Genomic DNA, 19,962 nt, shown 5'->3' with positions numbered 1-19,962 from the left:
AATATGTCTGTTTGTCTTTCTGAAACCACCCTATTTTGGACTTCAGAAATGGGATGAGGTGAGGGGGAACAACGCATTTGTTCCCTTATTTGAGTGCCTGTCGATGTCATAGAATCATAGAATATGCCAAGATAGAAGGGACCCAGAAGGATCATCACATCCAACGTCTGGCTCCACACAAGACTACCTAAAAATTAAACCAAATGTATGAGAGTATTGTCCAAACCCTTCTTGAACTCCAGCAGGCTCGGTATGTGACCACTGCCCTGGGGAGCCTGTCCCAGTGCCCGAGCACCCTCTGGGTGCAGAACCTTTCCCTAACACCCAGCCTGACCCTCCCCTGTCCCAGCTCCATGCCGTTCCCTCGGGTCCTGTCGCTGTCCCCAGAGAGCAGAGCTCAGCGCCTGCCCCTCTGCTCCCCTGTGAGGGAGCTGCAGGCCGCCATGAGTTGTTTCATAAACCATCATGTGTTTTTTCATAAACCACGGTCATATTGTTGCCTTAGACATCTTTGTTCTAAGTAGGAGAGTCTCTCTCTCCTAACATGAAAGCATTTACTTTGTGTTTTGGAAGTTCATGTATAGTATTACAAGTGTTTGGAACGCAAAATGAAGAAATCCCGCGTAGAAGCGGGAGTTCATGTTTAAAAAAAAAAAAAGTATGCACAGGCTATAATGTTAAGTAAGATTGAAGTACAGTTTTTGCAATTCGAGACCAGTTCTACTAAATACAAAAGTTTTGGCCACCTTTTAGTACAGTAGACAGGAAGCGTGAATTCTCATCGTCCTTTGGGATTGTACTTGCTGTCTTCTATCTTGGATATTCTGTGAAGATCATACACATTTCTACTAGAATTCTCTTTAAACAAAATAAATACTGAAGTTCATTTAACTCTTGATGTTCTGCAGGCTTTGTATTCAGTGCTTACAAAGATGCTTTAAATATTTTTTCAATTTTTTTACTATTTTTTTCCTGCACAGAGCCTTTGAAATTAAGGCTGCATAGATTGTGTGCAGAAATTTTGCATCTTCTAAGTTTAGATTTCATATCTGAACTTTCCCAAAACTATATTGCCCCAAAGCTGATTAGTCATGTATGTTGTAAGTCGGTATGTCAAAAGCATTTCTCTCCTTTGTGAGATCTGGTTAAATAGAATATCTTTGCTATGATTGAGAAATTGATTTTCTTACAAATACTGAAGTTTCTATTAGTATATGTTACATCAATACGGAATAGCAGTGTTTGATATTGCAACAGTAGTTATGGTTGAGCAGCTTACACAGAAAGAAGTAATTTTATTCTTTGAAAAACGCTTAAAGTTAACATATAGCTATGATAATGTGGAAAATCTGTAAACGCTTTTTTGTGTAGCTTTGAGGGTAGTATAGTGCAGGGAAGGCAAGCTTTCTCAACATATTTATCACCTTCAGTCATATTAGTCTGACTTCAATTTCAAAAATATTTATTGCATTTCATAATTTTCCTTATGAAATGGCTTTGAAACAGTTTATTCAACAGTCTCTGTGGGAAGATACTAAAGCAGAAAAGCTGTTGATGAGGGCGTCATAAATCCACAATAGATCTTGCAGTTTGTGATGTTCTACCATACTGGAGTTTAGTGTATTTTGAAATCACGCAAGTCTTCAGCAGCGATTTTGTGCTTAATAGGGAGAGGAGGAGGAGAATGTTTGCAGGTATTTTATGAAATGCACACAAACTAAAATTAGTAGTGGAAAGAGAGAAGGTCCCATCACTGTTCATTACTACAAGACACGTTTACCACATGTTATGTAAATTCTTACAGTCAAATTCCTCTGTGTTCTGCATGATAATTTCAGGGTTTACTGACACAGATTAATAATATTTTCATTTTTCTCTTGAAAACCCTTTTGACAGAGTAACAACAAACCATAAGACTGGAGCTCTAGTTAGCAACTTAATCTGCACAGGAAAGCCTTGAAACGAGCCAGGTGCACGTGTTCTCAGGGATTTCAGTTAGTTGCTTCAGCTCTTGATAGCAGAGTGAAATAATTCAGCAGTGCAGGATATGGGAATTGGATAGTAATACTCAGAGAAACTTAGTTGTGTTGACATTTGTTTCACTATGCTTTCTGTTAGTGTTCTTTCAATGGCATAGTAAGGAGATGGTGAATGTATGGGGGGGGAATACCTGATGATGCAACTGATTTGTGTTGACACATTAGTACATTTGAAAGCATTAGGGGTGGCTGAAATTCTGTTTTGATTTCTGAGGCTCAGGTTTGTTGTTTGTTTTGTTTTTTTTAACATAATATGTAGTAGAAGACGACAAAGTAATTTAATTTTGGTCTTAATTTTCTTCTAGAACAATGTATTTTCTGGCAGTGGAATGACAAGAAGGAACACTTATGTTTGTGAACGTTCTTCAGATCGCTATTCTGCAATACAGAATGGGAAGGACAACAGGTATTCCTCAACTTTTCTTGCATTATTAATTGGGATATGCAAATTAAGGCATAGAAGTAGGTTATACAATAAATCAATACAAGCGTGAAGCATGGTGTAAAATACAAAGTTTACTGTGTGTTTTCATCTTTGCTTCCACCACAGTTTCTAGATTTGTGATGAAATTTAAAACTGTAAGTGTAGATCTGCCTTTGTCTTGTTTTTTTGGATCCTCTTTCAGTTCCCCATATAATTGCTCAAAAAGTGCTTTTTTAAAAAAAAAAAAGTTCTTTTTAAAAAAGACTACAGTGATTTTCAATGTTTTTTATTGTTGTTATTTTCATCAGTGGAATGAATATACTCAGTTCTTTTTGAAAAATGAAGAATTTTCATTTGAGTTGTGTTTGGTGTAGCTGAACACCTTGTGCCATCATCAGATTAGTCTGAATCTGAAACCTTTACTTCTTTGCTACAGATATGGTTTAGCTTTGGGACTGTTGTTGCTAATATATTATTAATGCGATTTCACTTATGTTTGTGGAGGCAAAACTGTAGTTTGGCTGAAGTCATTTGACTTTGTTTTAAAAATTCATAACACAATAGTTCTGCTACTTTCATCCCTTCCTTGCCACTTAGGCAAAGCAGAAATAAAAATACTGATGGAAGGAACTGTTATCTTGAAAGGTTCAGCTCAGTCTAGCAGTGGCTGGGGGAAAGAGCTGATGCAGAAGGTGAATATTTTGCTTGAAGCAGAGCAGCCTGTTCTGTTCTCTGTGGAAGGCAACTGCAGGCACTGCTCTGCGAGACTTATGCCTGAGGGACTCTGCAGCCCCAGGGGGCAATGCTGCTTTCTTCATGGGGATTTAAAAGAGCATAGTCTTAAATCTTGTCTCAGTCAGACCAGTAAGCTCCCGAGTGAGCTTTTACAGCTTTTTAAAATTTTATTTCAGTTACAATACTTATTTAAAGGTAGATTTGGGGGTTTTAGTTATCATTTGTCTGTAGGGTTTTCATCTCTTGGAAGATAGCCAGCACAGCAGCCCTGGTACTGATCACCAGAGGGTTTTTCAAATTCCAGTGCTATCATTGTCAGAGGCGTGTCGTGGCATATTGATATTCTCCAAGGTATTGAAGATGTCTTTCAGAAATAATACATTTTTGTTGCTTGAGAAGTGTAGTACCAAACTTCATGGTACGCATAATTCCAGATGCATAGCTTTCCAGGGTGTGTTACCATGACAGAAAGCAAGGTGATAAAAATACGGACATGAGGCTAGCTATGTTTTCATTGCTCCATATAGATGTAACGCCTTTGTTTAATGGCTAAAGACATTTTGGCTAAAGACACTGTGGAGTACTTAATCAGAATTAAGGGGAACTTCTTTCTCTCCTGAGGATATTTTAACCACTGGCAGAAAATTCAAAATTTGCAACTTTTTGGTAAACACGTGGGGTGGGGCACATAATTCAGAATTGTTTTCATGGCTGCTGGGTGGTTGCTGCAGGTTGCTGTGAGTTGATTTCTTCCATAGGTCAGCGCTTTCTCATGAAGCCACATTTCCCTTAATGTGCCTTCCAAAAGTCCGGAGGAAAAGTACAACTTGGGAGTGATTGTGTTTTAAAGAACTAAGTGACAATGTGACAGCAGTTCCAAGTAAAAAATGCTTTGAGTTTTAGGTGTTTAAATTTTAACTGAAAATAAGAGTATTCACTTGGCAGGAGAGATTCTGTTTAAGCCTTTTACAATATTTTTTTTCAGTATTTTTTTTTTTTTTTTTACTATTTCCATGTAGCTGGCATAGACTTTCTTCATCGCTTCAAATAACGTGTGTAAAGCTTTAATTGCAGTAGGAATGAAAAGGCCCAATTTAATATATATGGCAGCTTGATTTACACTTTCTTGTATACAATACTGATGAACATTTAATGGTTTACTCATGATTCCATATTCTTTACTACAGCTGAAGGAGGTAGCCTAGTCACTTTGTCTTATGATTATTTAAACAGCACTCACTATGTTTTAAAAGAAAAAATGACTAATCACTTTCCATAGGGTTTTACTCTAACTATTCTTTTCCCCTTTCGTTTGTCTGGCCCTCCTGCCTTGCTGCTGTGATAAAAGTCTAACAGAAATGTCTGCAAGTAGTACATCTTCTGCAGGCTCTGCAGTAGCTTCAGCGGTATCAACACGGCCTCGACATCAAAAGTCTATGTCTGCCTCTGGTCATCCTATAAAAGTTACACTGCCAACCATCAAAGATGGCACTGAAGCTTACCGGCCAAGGTAACAGATTGTTTGTTATTTCTTTAATGCTTAAAAAATTGTGTTGCTCAGTTCATTATATACTCCCCATATGTTTGTAATCAATTTAAACCTGGTGTGTTGCATTCTGTTTTGAAACAGTAGCTTTCTCAAGTAATATGGTGTGTTACAGATGATTGTAAACTGATTTTAATCATCACACGTTTGTGTACATTTAAAGAACTTCCTTGACTGCCTCCCTCTGGAAGCTCCTGGAAAACTTTTCTAGTTTTAAGTTTAACTAATTTGGACAGGACCATACAACATAGACCACCATAAATTCATACGAAATACCAACATGTTAACCATTTGGTTTTGGAGATTACTAAGCTTATTTCTATCTGAAAGCACCATAATGTAGCTGCTCTTACTATTAACTGCCCAAATAGCTTTAAAAATTTATTTGTGCCAGCTGGTTACTTCTTCAGAAACACTGAAGTTTTTGGAATACTTGTATGTTAAAGGTTTTGATTAATATGTTTTTTCAGGAAAAGGGCTGGGAAACAGTTTCAAATCTCAGTAAAGACTCTTACCTTTCTCCTTTGTCCTATTACTTGTGTATACTTTTCTAATTGCTCTTAATACGTGAGATAGGTGGATTCTACACTGAAAATCTCTCTTGATTTGTTTCCAAGCATGAATCTTAACAATCAATAGCGGATTCAAGTTTGAAAAAAGGGCAAAAAATTGAGAGCAGGGTTTTTTTCCTATCTTTGAGAAATGGTTGTCATGTAGGAGGGTTTCTAGTATAGCCTTTCTCTTTATTTATGCTTCTGTTTTCCCAGCAGTGCAACTCAAAGAGTGCCTGCTGCTTCCCCGTCTGCTCATAGTATTAGCACTACTACTCCAGACCGAACCCGCTTTCCTCGGGGGAGTTCAAGTCGAAGCACTTTCCATGGTGAGCAGCTAAGGGAGCGGCGTAATGCCACTTACAATGGACCACCTGCCTCACCATCACATGAAACCGGTGCTTTTGCACATGCTAGAAGAGGGACATCAACTGGTATAATAAGCAAGATAACTTCCAAGTTTGTTCGCAGGTTAGTACCTCGATTTCTAAGAAAAAAAAGTGCCCAGCGTATAACTAGGGCCATATTTGCAAAGTCATTGAGAATTTCCAGTTCAACAGTCTGAATTAAATGTAAATTTAGTCATAATAATGCTTGTTTTGTGTTCCTTCCAGAACCTGCCTTGTACTTCTGTATCTACAGTAACCACTCATGTTTGACCAGCTATTCTCCTGTTCATTTATATTAAAAGAGCAAGAGAATGCTTCTCAAATGTTTTTTTCTTCGTGCTTTATAGATAAAGATGCTACTTTTAAGTTAAAATGAAATGAACTTAAATACTGAAAGCAGTGACTTAAAAATGAGTCATTAATGTTAATGATATTTTACTTTTTAACGATTAACTAGTGAGTCTGGGTGCAGTTTGCTGCAAGGGCTGTATTTGCAATGAATGTATTACTGTGCTTAGAGGGATTTAGTGTTTACAAATTATTTCAGGGAATTACATTTCTGTGAATAAATGAGAAGCTTAGAAGTGGGCAGAAATCTGGATATCTGGAAATACTAATATTTCAGTATTATGCAGCCTCTCATATCATGTTTTTGTGATACAATAAGAAGTCTTCAAAACTAAGTTCAGGATTCTGAAAGAAGAGAGAGAACACATGCAGTGGAGGTTCCTGGAACCACGTTCATTCCAGTGATGATGCTGGCAGTAATACCGTGAGGAGAGGTGCTGGGGAAGATTTTTAAATACACTGTTTGATTTCAAGTGGCTGTTTACTTAGCAGTCATAATAGCTTTCCCAAAAGAAGACTTAATTTTCAGTTTTCCTCTGACAGCGATTTACCTACAATTCTTAAGCCTATTCATGGATGTGTCCTTACTGCTTTACTGTCAGTTTTGCAACAGAATTATGTTTGGGAAGCATCTATTTTCTTTGCAGAATCATACTGTTGTGTACTGAATTCTCTAGTTTTTGCATAAAAGAAGGATAAATTCAAAGCTAGTTTAAGCTTGTAGTTGCAAATTCGTAAGTACAAGAACATGAATTGCTTAAGGTGATGTTACAAGGGGATAAAAAGAGCAAAAGCTAGGAATGCAGTGGTGTTCCTTGTAAAAGTAACTTAACCTGGTCTGCAGAAATCATGTAATTATGTCTTAAGTAATACCTCCTATAATGAACCCCCCCCCCCAAAAAAAAAAAGAAGTATGTGAATAATTTTCTTGTTTCAGAAACCTGAAGATACAGCACTATGATTCTCCACTGTTGGTATCTCCAGCACTCACATAGTTGGGGGCAGGGAGTCTGTTCTCTCTATGAAAGATACAGTAAAGTTACTTAACTGTGTTGTCAGTTGTAGATTTCCAAATGTGAAGAAAGGTATTTTCTGATAAGTAACTCATCAGTTTCATGAGCAGAGGCTGTTTTTTGTGTTAGAACTCATTGCTTTCTTATAAAGAATAGAATATTGATTTTTTTTAGAAGAGGGATGGAAGGATTAACACAGTCATTACGTTAAACTGCAACATTACAATATTATTGTAAACTCCATATTTAAAATTAGCATATTATACATTGCGTTGTCTTTTGATTGAAACAATACATTCTGTAGAACTCTATGCAATTTACTGGTGTGCTTTATGCTGCTAAAAATGTCAAATGACAAATGTTTGCTTATAGTGAAGGCCTTAGTATTTTGCTTTGTTTTTAAATTTGCTGTTTGAGACTTATAATTACATACGTGGAGGTTTTGTTCTTTCAGTTGGCATCACATAACTTGCATGCCTTTGACTTCTGTACTGTTTAGGAAAAAATGATTTAAGGCATATTTCGATTAGAAGGTGTCATGAAAGATTTTTTTTTACTTTATCTTTTGACAAATGTAAATGTTTTCTGGTAAGTATGTAAAATAAATGCATATTGTTTAATGTATAGGGTATTGAAATATTTTGTATCAGTGTTTTATAACAAATGATACTTCTCTGATGTTAGTTCCTAAGGTATCTGTTTTGAAGGTATTAAATTAATTAGCTAATTATAATTGTGTTCTCAAAATGTTTGCACTGCAGCATTAGGAGCGTACCTAGGTTGCTTGTACAGCCTGTGAATGTTTTTCAAGCTGCTCCAGACTAAAAAGGCATAATACAAAGTAGTTCCTTTATAAAGCACAACCTGTAATTCAACAAGGTGGAAAAGATATGTTTAACTTACAGCTCACCAGTAATCCTACTGAAGTCAGTATAACAGCTGATGTGCTTAAAGTTGAGCAGATGTTGAAGTAACCTTTCTGAACTGGGCCCCAAACATCTGGTCTTGCAAACTCTTAGGCATGCCTTATCTTTAATGATGTGAGTCTATTTAAGCGTGGGCATGCACCTAAGTGCTTTCAGGACTGAAAAGCCTGGCTCAAAAGGGTACAGAGTGGAGCCCCCCTGGACCACCCTGGCTGACTGCTGTTCCGTGCTTGCTGGACTTACGTGTGGCAATTGCTCTGTCTGCAGTAGGTTGAGAACAACATGTTAATTTTACCACAAGTTTAAAAAAAAAAAAAAATTAAAATCTTAACTATTACATGTCAGAGCTGAAAGAGGTGAAGGTATCGTAAAGGAAAATTAAAATTACAGCTGTGAAAAAATACTATTAAACAGTATTAGGCTTGACATTATTATGCTGATTTTTTTTTGTTCAGTAGCTATTTAACATTGTACTAGATGTAGGTTATTCTTAACTTTTTATTTTTCACCTTTATCATTGAATCTCAACCTTAACTTTGTTTTGAGGGATCCAAGTGAAGGCGAAGCCAGTGGCAGAACTGACACCTCAAGGTGAGGAGCCACTATTAATACTTCGCTCCTAGATCTTTTGCATCAAGCTTTAAGTGATTTCTTAAAGATTTTAAATCAGGATGTAAAATAGAATAGTACTAAAGTAATCTGCATTTTAAAAATGTTATGGATCGGGGTGGGAGGGGGTTTTGGTGAGGTCCTTTTTACCCATCATTCTTGCTTTTTTGCAAAGTACTTTAATATTAAACTTAAGTATATTCCTTTGAATAATAATGCCCCCTGTAGGAGTAAACTAATTATTTAGACACTTAAAATCATGCTTTGGCTTATAAATATTTCACGGTGTTTACTTTTGGTTTCAGTAGAAAACGTAGTATAATTTGTGTGTGTGTTTGCATATATGTATATATTAAATTTTTACTGTACTTGCATACTTTATTACTAAAGCTGCTGGTTGCCAGAAGTAAACATCCTATAGTGCCTGAGAAATGAATGCCACTTTGCCCTGAGAAAATAAGTGACATTCATACAAAAAAGAGTGGTGATTGCTAAATACTGAATTTGTATGGCAACTGCCTAACATAAATCTGTAGGTGATTCCTTCATATGCTCATTTTCCAATATATCTGCTCCTTTGCCATCTTTCAGCATTTTATTCTGCATTTTTGGTGTGCTTAGCATAGTGCGTAACTTTTTCTTTTTATGCTATCTGAAGAACAGGCATTGCAGTTTGCATTCTAAACTGGTCAAGTACGCAAAGTTGTTGACTTAATTTTCAAAACAGAGCCAGTAAAACTTTATTTAAAAAAATAAAAGCAGATTATTAATGGGATACATTATTTAATGCACAGCATGTTTTACCTACATTAAAGCCTACTAGCTGTATAGTCTTGACATGGAAAGGGGAAAGAGATGAATCAAATGTTGAAATGAAATTAAGTGTGAAGTTGCTTTCAGCTCTTGCTTTCATTCTCTAGCTTCCTCTACTTTTTGTCATCTTACATTGTCTGTTTTGGGCTAAAAGTTGTTTGAGATCCTATCCCTATCATGCTTTATCCCATAGTGTTGATGTGGTTCTCGGGGGTTCACAATGAAAGTTAAACTTAAAATGTTTATTTTGGCTCCTCTCTGAATAGCAACAGCTTATAGACAAAATGAGAGCAGCACCTTTCCCCCCCCACTTTCCCCAGTGATGGATGGGGAGGCATCAGGCATCTGAAATACCTGGGACAAGAACAGAAATAGTTGGCTGTGGAATGACTTGAAACTCTAAAATAATTAGTGCTGTTTCTCAAAATGCTTTTTACAGTGGTAAGGAAGTGTTATTGCAAGAACACTTGCTGGGAGTTAATTACTTGGAATTTTTTCCAAGTCATTTTATCAGCTAAAAAACTTTGTGTCTACATGCCACTGTTTCTTCTGTGGGGGGGAAAAAAAAAAGCTGTTGGCTGGGTATTTCAGTGGTTGACAAGCAAGGTATGCTTGTGGTGAAGCACAAAATGCTGCTTCATCAGCTGAAATAAAGCATATCATGATAAGGTCTCTGAACCAGAGAGAGGTCAAAAATAGACAAACGAAAAAAGGGGGAAGAATGAAAAGGGGTGAAGGGGAATTAAGTGAAGACTTGTGAATCGCAGGGTCGGGTTATTTCCTCTGCTGCTTTTACAGTATGATTTATGCCTCAGGATTGTGTCCCTCAACTTTAGTTTTGTTGGTGTATGGCATGCTGCAGATCATGAAATCAGCAGAACTTCAGTCATGCTTTACATAGATTCCACTTTCTTTGGAGCAGTACGGAGTAACGTTTGTCTGCAGTTATCATTACATATGTTGTCATCAGAATGCTTTAGAGCAGGGGTTTCCAAACTCGTGTGCGCCATTTGCTCGCGTGCCCCCACTGGTAGCTGAACCAGTGCTGGCAGCAGCTCCCAGTGCTGTACCAAATTGCACTTGAGTGCAGGAGATGGTGCACAAGTCTTCCAATAGTACCCATTTAATGCTTTGGATTAGCTTGCATGTGACTAGTGTAGTGGTGTGTCAGTCGCAGTTTAGAAACCCCTGTTCAAGAACTATATTTCTCTTCTTTCTCTTGGTTGTACTGCTTTCATTTTTGACTGTTCTGTATGTCACTTCTTCCAGGAGTGTTTCTGGAGAGCCAAAAGACAGGGAGAAGGAGGATAGCAAAGATTCGAAGCCACGTTCCTTGCGGTTCACGTGGAGTATGAAGACCACTAGTTCTATGGACCCAAACGATATGATGAGAGAGATTCGGAAAGTGTTAGATGCTAATAACTGTGATTATGAACAAAAAGAGAGGTTTTTGCTCTTCTGCGTTCATGGTGATGCACGACAAGATAGCCTTGTTCAGTGGGAGATGGAGGTCTGCAAACTGCCACGATTGTCACTCAATGGAGTTCGTTTCAAGAGAATATCTGGGACTTCTATTGCATTTAAGAACATTGCATCCAAGATAGCAAACGAGCTTAAGCTGTAAAGAGAAACTAAATTTTCTGGGATCAGGGAAGATTCATACATGATCTACACTTTGAATGTACTGGTTACGCCTAATGTGATTGGCCTGTGAAAACTCCCCATGTAGAAATTGCCCTTATTGCAATAAGGTTATACATAGTTATTCAAGAATTGTAAAGTTAAATCCAGTATGACCTATATTAAAAAACTGTAGCTGAAGAAGTTATGTTCACATGTACAGGTAAGTATATAGAGCATTCTGTTCATTTTATGTTCATAGAGTTGTATAATAAAAAGATGACTGCTTAAATTCAGATCTTGTATAGTTGTCTAGATTTCTGCACAGAAATGTATGTTTGATGCTTGAGTTGGAAAAGTTCTTCTCTATCATTTACATTTTTGGTGGTTTTATAAGTCTTACCTTTATCATGCGTTTGTTTTTTAAAAAGAAAACAAAAAAGAAAACAAAAAAAACAAACTTGTGTCCTGAGTCAAATGCACAAAAATAGTTTTCACAACTGTAGCATGACCACTTTTAATTATTTAAAGATTGTTCGTGATTTGAACCAAAGTCGATGAATAAATCGGCTTTTGTTCTACACAGGACTGTTCCTGCTTATCTTTGGCTCTTATTCTTGTTATTGGACAGTGTTTAGTTGAAAAATACAAACGTTTACAGTGTTGGCACTTACAGTTTAAAAACTTTGGTTTGCCTTGGGCCAGCTCAGAGCTATGGGGGAACAGAAACCAGGCGTAAGTGATGTTCTGTCTGCAAATTATAGTGCTTACTCCCATGGCCCATTAACAAATGTAGCACCAAAATGGAGAACCATAATTATTTCATTTGAATATCATGGTGTAAAATATCACTTGTTTGCTGCCTTCAGAATACTATAAATTCCATTTTATGGAAGTATATTAATATTGGGACTGTTTAATAGCACAAGATAATCTGAAATGTTGACCAATTGTATACAGTTAATAATACCACCTCAGGAATTAGCTTGGCTTTTGGAATATGTGCCCCCAAAGAGTACATGCAATTCCACATAATATTTTACAGCTAAACATACATTGTTTATAATGATAAATCGTTGATTTATGCTTTTGTGGTTGTACAGTTTGTTCCCATGTAACCTGTTTGTGTTTAATATTTTACCAGATTTCTTGTATTTATTCCACATCATTATGCCTGTAATGTGCAGCTTTGTAATTAGGCATTTGCCTACAGAAAAGAAAAAAAAAACACATTTTTTTCCTTCATAATTAATGATTATAAACTATGTAAAACCACTAGTACTGGTACATTTTAATACTTGTTATTTTGTACTGAATTAACCATAGAGGTTGGTTGTGCAATGTTATTTAATGTCGTAATTACTGTAATATCAACATATGGGCCCCATCTGCACACTCTTGTGAAGAATAGAAAGTTCATTAAGAAATTGTCACTTTAAAAAATAAAAATTAAAAAAAAACTGTGGTAAACTCTGTAACCCTAAGTTAGAAGGCTGTAAGTGTAGTAAGTGTGCCATTCAGTAATGGCTTCTTGACCGAGATGGACTTTACATACTGTACTGTGATGTAGCTTTCCTCTGTAACAGTTATGTTCTGAAATGGACGTGTATTGTTGCCTTAGAAAAAGGGTGATGTTTGGAAAGAAAGAACTGTAGCCCCTTTTTTTTTATCTGATGTTCATTGAAACAAAATCCGATGCAAGTCATCTTGATTCACTGGTGCACTCTATTAAAACTTACTTGAACAGTTCTCATACTAAAATACCTGTTGTTGGCCCTTTATAAAAGTGCAATATTTACTGCAGTTAGCCAGCGTAGTCTAGAGGTCTCTGATTGCAGGTGTGCATTATGTCTGTGAGCGTTTTAGTGTGAAGACTTCCTACCCTCCATGGTATTAGGGCCCGACCTGGTGGAGGAGGTGAGCCCGAGCCTCAGGGCTTCCTACTGAGCTCAGACTTCCTACCCTCCATGGTAATTCAGGATTAGCATTGCCTCAGTTCTGTGCTTCTGCAGTCTCCTGAAAATGTCAGTGGCTTAGTACTGCTTAGAAAGGGATGTCTGGGAGCCTTTCCAGAAATTCATCAGAAGTCGGTCTCAGGAAGGGTTTGTGTATCTACTCAGTTGACCCGCGAATGTCCATTTATCCTTGAAAGTACACCACTAGGGTATAACCATGAAATGAATCAAAGATTATGTCTGAATTTAGTAATGAAACAAACCCTTTGCCTTTTCAGAAGGTTCAGTGAAAAAAATGTAGGTCATACTCTGAGACGGTAGATTAAGTGCTTACGACAGCTTCCTGCTTTACAGGCTGTGTTTTCACCAGCGTGACTTGGCCCCAGATTGTTACTGGTGTTCACCGCTTCACATAACAGGAGATAGATTGATGTTCCTTAAAATATAGGTAGCACTTCAAGAGGATAGGGATTACAAACCTTAGTTCTGTTCTCCCAGGAAATGCTTACAGCATCCCACTGCCAATTCAATATTTCTGTATGGGAAAGGGACAGTTTTGCAAATAGTATTATTGCCAGTAACTGACAGCAGCATGAAATTGTGCTGATTCCCATATCCCATTAAATACCATCTTATTTTTGTGCCTTGTTGGAAGTTACTAGTTTGGTCGTGAGCCAAGTTATGTTCTCTACAGCATTTTGCCACGCAATGCCTCAGCAAGGCCACAATCTGAGTGCAGAAGTTGTAGCTGTGCTGCACCCAGATGTGTCATTCAGCTTGTCCTGTTACTGGCAGGAATAAGATGCAAAGGTCCAAGGAAGAGAATTGTCAGAATTATCAGATTTTATTGGCAAGCAGCGTGTACTTAAGTATGGAAATCAGTAAGGCACTGCATATTGTGTCCTCAGTGCTTGGTTTTTTGAGCCCCTCAATGGCTGCTTTGTTATGTAGCTACTACTATGAGTTACTCTTTGGGTGTGGGAGGCGGGCTAAGACCACTGGGATCTGAAATGCAGCTTGACTTTCCTGGGAGAGAGGATCAGTGTGGCATTTTATCAGTATAGCTTTAACTTGAGAAATCTGAAGGTTAAATGCCACCTTGTTCTGCAGATCTAGGAGGGTGTCACAAGTAGATACTGTACACAACTTTCATTTACCGGCAATTTAAGATTTATTAATATTTTATGGTAAATCACAAGATTAGATTACACTTAATCATTATTCAATTTAACACAATGATTCAACATAAGTTACAATTGAAAGAGTAACTTAGCTAAAGATAGGAGAATGGCAAGGTTCACCTGAGACTTACTGGAGGGTAGTGGGGGTGGGGTTCAAAATTTGGTCACGCACTTTTGGCTTCCCCCCCATTCTGGTGAATTACTCACCCTTCTCCTTCCTCTGTGTTTGTCAGCGGATGATCCTGATCCTCATGAAATATACCCTGAGAGGCATCCCAGCTCAGGGGGAGACCAAGGGTCACAGCCTACTGTGATCCCTGGAGAGCTCAAGGGGCTCTTTGCTTACCACCACTATTTATAGGACCGCAAGACGATTGTTAGTCAGTACTTTTCCATCATGGCTATGGTTCAGATAAGGCAATTTTGGTATTTTCTTCCAGCTGCGCCACTCCCCTAACTTCCAGAGTGTACGGTTCTGGTACTTTCCAGGCCACTGGCTGCAAAGTGAGATCGGGGAGTCCCTGTTTGTCCTCACCTGTTATGACTGTTGCCCACTGGCAACAGAGGGGTGATGTGACATCGGTTAATCTTGGACCACAGCTGAGCTGGGAAAAGAACCACTCCACCACAGAGGGGATAGGGATGTCTCAGCTCCTCAGATGGCTTTGATTGTAATTGTGTTTTGTGGGGCGGGTTTGGCTTGGGGTGAGTATGGGGATTTGAGCAGTTAGACTACAGTGTGGTTCTGCTGTTCTGTTTTGGGGTTGCTTTTTTGCTTGCTTTCTTTGTATAAGACATGCAGATACTTCCAGACTGAGTACGTCCTTTTTCATGCAGCCCAGTTGAAAACATTAAAATGTATGCAGGTCTATGAAAGGACTATCCATTTTCACTCCTGCTTCTGTGGACAAAAAATAATGCTTGAGAACTAAGTGGCATCAGTAATGCCACCTAGTTACAATGACTGAAATCCTAGGAGCTCTTGGATGGGAGACTTCAGATACCCAGTGTCTTACACTTAAAGGGGTACCTTGGAGCTCCTAATCTTGGAGAACATGTTGTTGCGGTTCCTCTGCTGCCAAGCAAACTGAGACAGCAGATCCTAATTGAGAGATGATCATTCTCTGAGTTTTTGATACCTGAGTTCAGGATAATGAAAGAAACCTGTTGGGTGCAAACGTGTGGAAGGGCCTTCCCCTCTTGAGAAAGCAGATGATCTTTTGCTATCTTTGCACAGTAACAGGTCTATAAATAATAACAATTAGATGCAAACACTTTTAGAATCCCCAGAAATATATTCAATGCTTTTTTTTTATTCTTTTTTCTTCTCTGGAAAATTTTCAAGGTAGCTTGGGGTTAACAAGATGAAAGATCCCATTCAACAGTTGCTTATAGGTTTTTGATATTTTATTTCTCAGCGCTGGTACTTCAGCATCAAACCTTACTTCATCCTTCAAGCCACGTAAGGATGGTTAGAAGCACATTAAAAGCTACAGCGCTGTATCAAAAAGCATGCAGTAGCTAAGTTTCGGGTTCTCTGCCGTGTGAATGCTGTTGAGGTTGGTACTTGGGAGGGAAGCTGTGGTGCCACTGTGCTTTACTTCACGGCACAGCGGGGGCTGTCTCTACACACGCACATGTCCAGTTCCTCGCTGCAGGCCCGGTGGGGAGCCGGCTGACCCCGCAATGGGCTGTGGTGGCACTGACGCGGGGCCGGGGCCGGGTCCCGGGCCGGGTCCCGCCCCGGGAGGGGCAGCGGCCGCCTCGGGCCACACCTGCGGGGCGGCGGCGGCGGCACCATGACGGTGGGGGCGCGGGGCCGCTTCTCCCGGCGGGGGCCCGGCGACGACCGGGTCCGCATCCTGAGCGGCCCGGAGGAGGACGAGGAGCCGGGGGTCGGCGCGGGGACCCCGCGGGCGGAGCGGGACCCGGAGCGGGACGCGGAGCAGGCCGGGGCGGGCGGCAGGCCGGTGCGCTTCGCCCTCCTGCCCGACGCCTACCAGCCGCTGCGGCCGCCGGCCCCCGGGGGGAAGCGGCCCTACGGCAAGCGGCTGAGGAAGTACGGCAAGGTGAGGGCGGCGGGGGGAAACGGGGGCCGGGGGGGGCAAAGCTAAGTCAAAAAGCTGCGAGGCTTTCCCGTGCCCCCGCCGCCGTTTGGTCGGGGTTGTTGTTGCCTTCCTGCGTGGAAGGACGGCCGCCGGCCCCGCAGCCTCCGCTCCGCAGGCTTTGGTTAGGAGAGTGCCGTTTAGAAGAGCTTGGTTATTTTGATTGTTAATTTGGTTATTTTCCCTTGTTCGTGTTACTTAAATACTTCTACCTCTTGTGCAGTTGTAGCAAAAAGTAGTTTCAGTGTCAGCAGGAGGGTCCTGTCCTGGTGTCTGGGATCATTTCCCACCTGAGGGAATACAGACATCCGTCCAACAATAGGCTTTCTGCGGCATTCTTAAAAAAAAAAAAAAAAAGAAAAAAAAAAGAAAAACCTATGATTTTGTTAAAGATATGCTTGGGAATTGTGACATCCAAAGCACTCCAGTCAGCTTGGCAAAGTTACTTCGTTCAGAATCTCCAAAGACTTTACAGATGACAGCATAGTCATGAGCTGCCCTGCAAGTATTTTTGCTTCATGCAGCGGGGATGAATGGGAACCACTTACTTCAGTCTCTCGTGATGGATTTGCTGTTTCGGGTTTGGCTTCCAAGTCGCAGGAAGCACACTTTAAGAAGCAGCCTCAGCTCGGGAGGGCTCGCGGCATGCGCCTGATTCCCGCAGAGGCGTTTTGTGGGCGTGCGGCCGTGCTGTGGTGCTCCGGTGTGAAGGAGCTGGTAAAAGCGCTCAGGGCACACGGCCGCTCTGGGATGTTGTTGCGTGCTGCCTCTGTGCTGCCCAGGCTCCAGCCTCGCGGGGAGGGTTTGCAGGGCTTAGCTTTGCCAGTAAAGAACAAGTTGTGTAAGCGCGGGTGAGGTTGGGGTAAGTAAGTTGTGTGCGGTGCGGGAAGGAGGAAAGAAGTCTGCGGTGTGACACAGCAGGGCAGGGGCGGGTGGAGACGGGAACGGCCCCACGTCTCCTCCTCCAGTCCCCTCCATTTTGCTGTCTTGACTCCCTTCCAGTAAGTTTCCAGAGGTGCAAATCAATGGCATTTGGCATTGCAGAAGGCTTTCCTGTGTCAGTACCGTTGTACTAGCTTTAACAAATCCTGGGGATATAACAGAGTGGGTTTCACTGATTTCATTATATGTGAAAACATATCCCCCGTTGCAGTGTTTTTCATGTTACAAGAGGCAATTTTGATCTAGTCCTAGGCAACCGTAAGGTGGAACTGACTACCAGTTAGTTTGGATTTCTCCCCAAACTGACTCACCTTGTATTAATTCCCCAGTCATGACCAGCCCCATGATCTAAACTATTGAAAGTGAAATTTAATCAGGTTTTTCATTTTAATAATCCGTAGCAAGTTTTCTCTCAGGCAGCACATGCATGACTTTTTGAACACAGGTGAACGTGGGTCAAAATGTTCTTGTTTTGACCAAAACAATCTTGTTTTGACACATTGTTTGTAACTTAAAGCACACAAATTTACTTACGGCATGTGTTTGTGAGACACACGTACTAGGTATGAACTTAAACTGTTTTTATTCCTGAATAGAAATCCACATAAAAGCCTCACTTCCTGTAGAGGCTGCATCCGCTCAGTTTAACTATGCTCTGTGGGTGTGTATTTATATGTAAAAATAGATTATAAAACATTGCTAAAGATTATAAAACGTTGCAATGCATGCTCAAGCCCCCATCAGCTGTGGGAGAAGTCCATTTTCGGGGTTGGGGACACCGTGTGCGAAGGAGGCTGTTGCAACAATTTCATGGCAAGCTATTTTCCATTACCTGTCCTTTTTTTCCCCCTGTTCCCATACCTCTCCCTGCAGAACGTCGGCAAAGCCCTGCAGAAAGGATGTCGCTACTTGGTGGTCGGCTTGCAAGGACTGGCAGCAGCCTACTCAGCTCCCTTCGGGGTGGCCGTGCAGGTGGCATCGCTCGTCCGCTAGAGCACAGGGTGAGCATGAGCCTTTCCCAGAAGACTGTGGCGATTTCGGCTTTTTTAGGACTGAATCATCATCCAAGACCATATCTGAGAAACCTCTTGGACATGCACAGCCCCGACCCCCTCCCGCAGCCCAATTCCCTGGACCTGGTGGTCTTTCCTGCAAAAATCTCCAGCGCTTTTCAACCTTTAAAATCATATGGGGTCAAAGAAATGCAAGGACATGGAGGTAATTGTGGACTAACTGAGCTGAAGTTTCGTGACAGACATGCACTGGTTTTCTAAAGTTACGTGTGAAAAGGAGCCAAGGATGGATGGGAAAGCAGGTAGATGAGGGACAGAGAAGTGAAGGGAAGTAGAGGATGAGGGTGGTGGTTGGGAGGTGCATGAGAGTTGAGTCTGGCAGGGGGAGGAATAGTCAAAGCGGTGGAGGAAACAGGTAATGAAGGATCAGTAAGAGGCAGCCTTTGGTTTCTTATGTCTTTTTCTGAGATGGTTAAAATTGAGTATACATAAAGATATACTTGGATATAAATGGGCTGTGATCTGAGACACGGTGAGCTTTGCTGCATCACTGTTGTTCATCTCATACACTGGAAATCATGAGCCCTTAAGTCTTAGCACTGCTGCAAAAATCCAGAAAGAAAGCAAGGTGTGTTTGTCTTCTGATTTGGGGACATTATAGGTTCACTGTGATTAATATGTTAAAACTTCCCTCTACTGCTGTGAAATACATATACTGTTTTTTTAGACGTTGTTTATATCTAATGTACCTGACTCTAGAAGCTGAGGCTTTAAGAACACCCAGCTCTGTGGTGTTCATTGGGAGGGGAAAAAAAAAAATCACTAGCTGCATCTGAAAAAACTACACGTGCCGTTTAGGGCAGCGTGTTTTGTATAAGAGTGGGGCCAAGTAACCTGCTGGCTCCGTTTCCATATGTGGAAGCTGTAGCCAGAGAATGTCAGCGCAGGATGGAGCAGCTTCCATGTCACGCCCCGAGGGATATAAATCTCCTGTTGATGACACAGGAACAAGTGTTTTTATGGGCCTTCAAAATTCTGTGAATTGTTTTTTTTATTTTTTTTATTCCCCTCCCCCATCAGTCTTTCATGGTAGCAGTAAATGATTACCCCGCTAGCACTTTCTCTGTATTATAGATCTTTCTAGTTTTGATAGTGTTTTTGTAATCAAGGAATTGAGATGTTCTGGAAACAAATGCTGCTCAGTTGATTTCTTTGCCTTTTCTGAATGGAGGGAAATGCATGTCTTAGCACACTGGACTGTATTTCTTTTAAATGTAGCAAATGGAATGGATTTGGAAAAGAAGGATGGAAAAGAAGTATTTTTTTAGTGCTCTTTTCTAACTGGACTGTAAATAAAAGTATGTGATCCTTGTGCTGTGATTACCTAGGCACATAAGCGTGCACACAAGCAAGGAGCTTCTCAGCCGTGGCCCGAGCAGAGGGGAAGCTGCAGTGTAAACTTCCCTGCATTGTTCTGCCTGTGGCCTCAGCCCTCTCCTAGGAAGACAGGGCTGGAGTCCAGGCTATGTGGAAACAAACGCTCAGGAAAGCCAAGGTGTAGAAAGCTGACTGCAGAGGACAGTGGTGGCTTCTAGTTGTAGCTTTCTTGAGCTTCCATGTGTGGGCAGACCTGTGCCTTTGATCTGCCCCACCAGTGTGCCAGAGGGTATGGATAACTGCTCTGTATTCTGCAGTGGGAACAGAGCGGTCCTAAAACCCACGGGTCACAACAGTCAGCATGTTTTGGGATTAA

The 19,962-nt window shown here is 40.6% G+C and overlaps 2 protein-coding genes across 9 annotated transcripts in view; both read left to right on the top strand.

Annotated features, from left to right (window-relative positions):
• Positions 1–12,774, top strand: part of MARK1 (microtubule affinity regulating kinase 1) — a 58,155-nt gene extending 45,381 nt beyond the window's left edge. For 3 of the 8 annotated variants that reach the window (XM_040551527.1, XM_040551530.1, XM_040551535.1), the window contains exons 14-18: positions 2,345–2,445; positions 4,547–4,708; positions 5,512–5,766; positions 8,518–8,562; positions 10,663–12,774. In XM_040551527.1, the coding sequence (XP_040407461.1) occupies positions 2,345–2,445; positions 4,547–4,708; positions 5,512–5,766; positions 8,518–8,562; positions 10,663–11,017 (918 nt within the window). In that variant the 3' untranslated portion in view covers positions 11,018–12,774. The remainder of the gene's footprint in view (positions 1–2,344; positions 2,446–4,546; positions 4,709–5,511; positions 5,767–8,517; positions 8,563–10,662) is intronic. The other 5 variants (XM_040551529.1, XM_040551531.1, XM_040551532.1 and 2 more) reach the window with 4 other exon arrangements.
• Positions 12,775–15,908: 3,134 nt separating this feature from the next.
• Positions 15,909–19,578, top strand: C3H1orf115 (chromosome 3 C1orf115 homolog). The gene is made up of 2 exons (XM_040553100.1): positions 15,909–16,218; positions 18,070–19,578. The coding sequence occupies exons 1-2, from the start codon at positions 15,949–15,951 to the stop codon at positions 18,187–18,189; spliced, it is 390 nt and encodes a 129-aa protein (XP_040409034.1). The 5' UTR covers positions 15,909–15,948; the 3' UTR covers positions 18,190–19,578.
• Positions 19,579–19,962: the final 384 nt, after the last annotated feature.

The sequence above is a fragment of the Cygnus olor genome, chromosome 3 (genome assembly GCF_009769625.2).
Source record: "Cygnus olor isolate bCygOlo1 chromosome 3, bCygOlo1.pri.v2, whole genome shotgun sequence".
In the NCBI taxonomy this organism is placed as follows: Eukaryota; Metazoa; Chordata; class Aves; order Anseriformes; family Anatidae; genus Cygnus; species Cygnus olor.
Note: the sequence above shows the minus strand (reverse complement) of the source record. Positions and strands in the feature narration are given on the sequence as shown.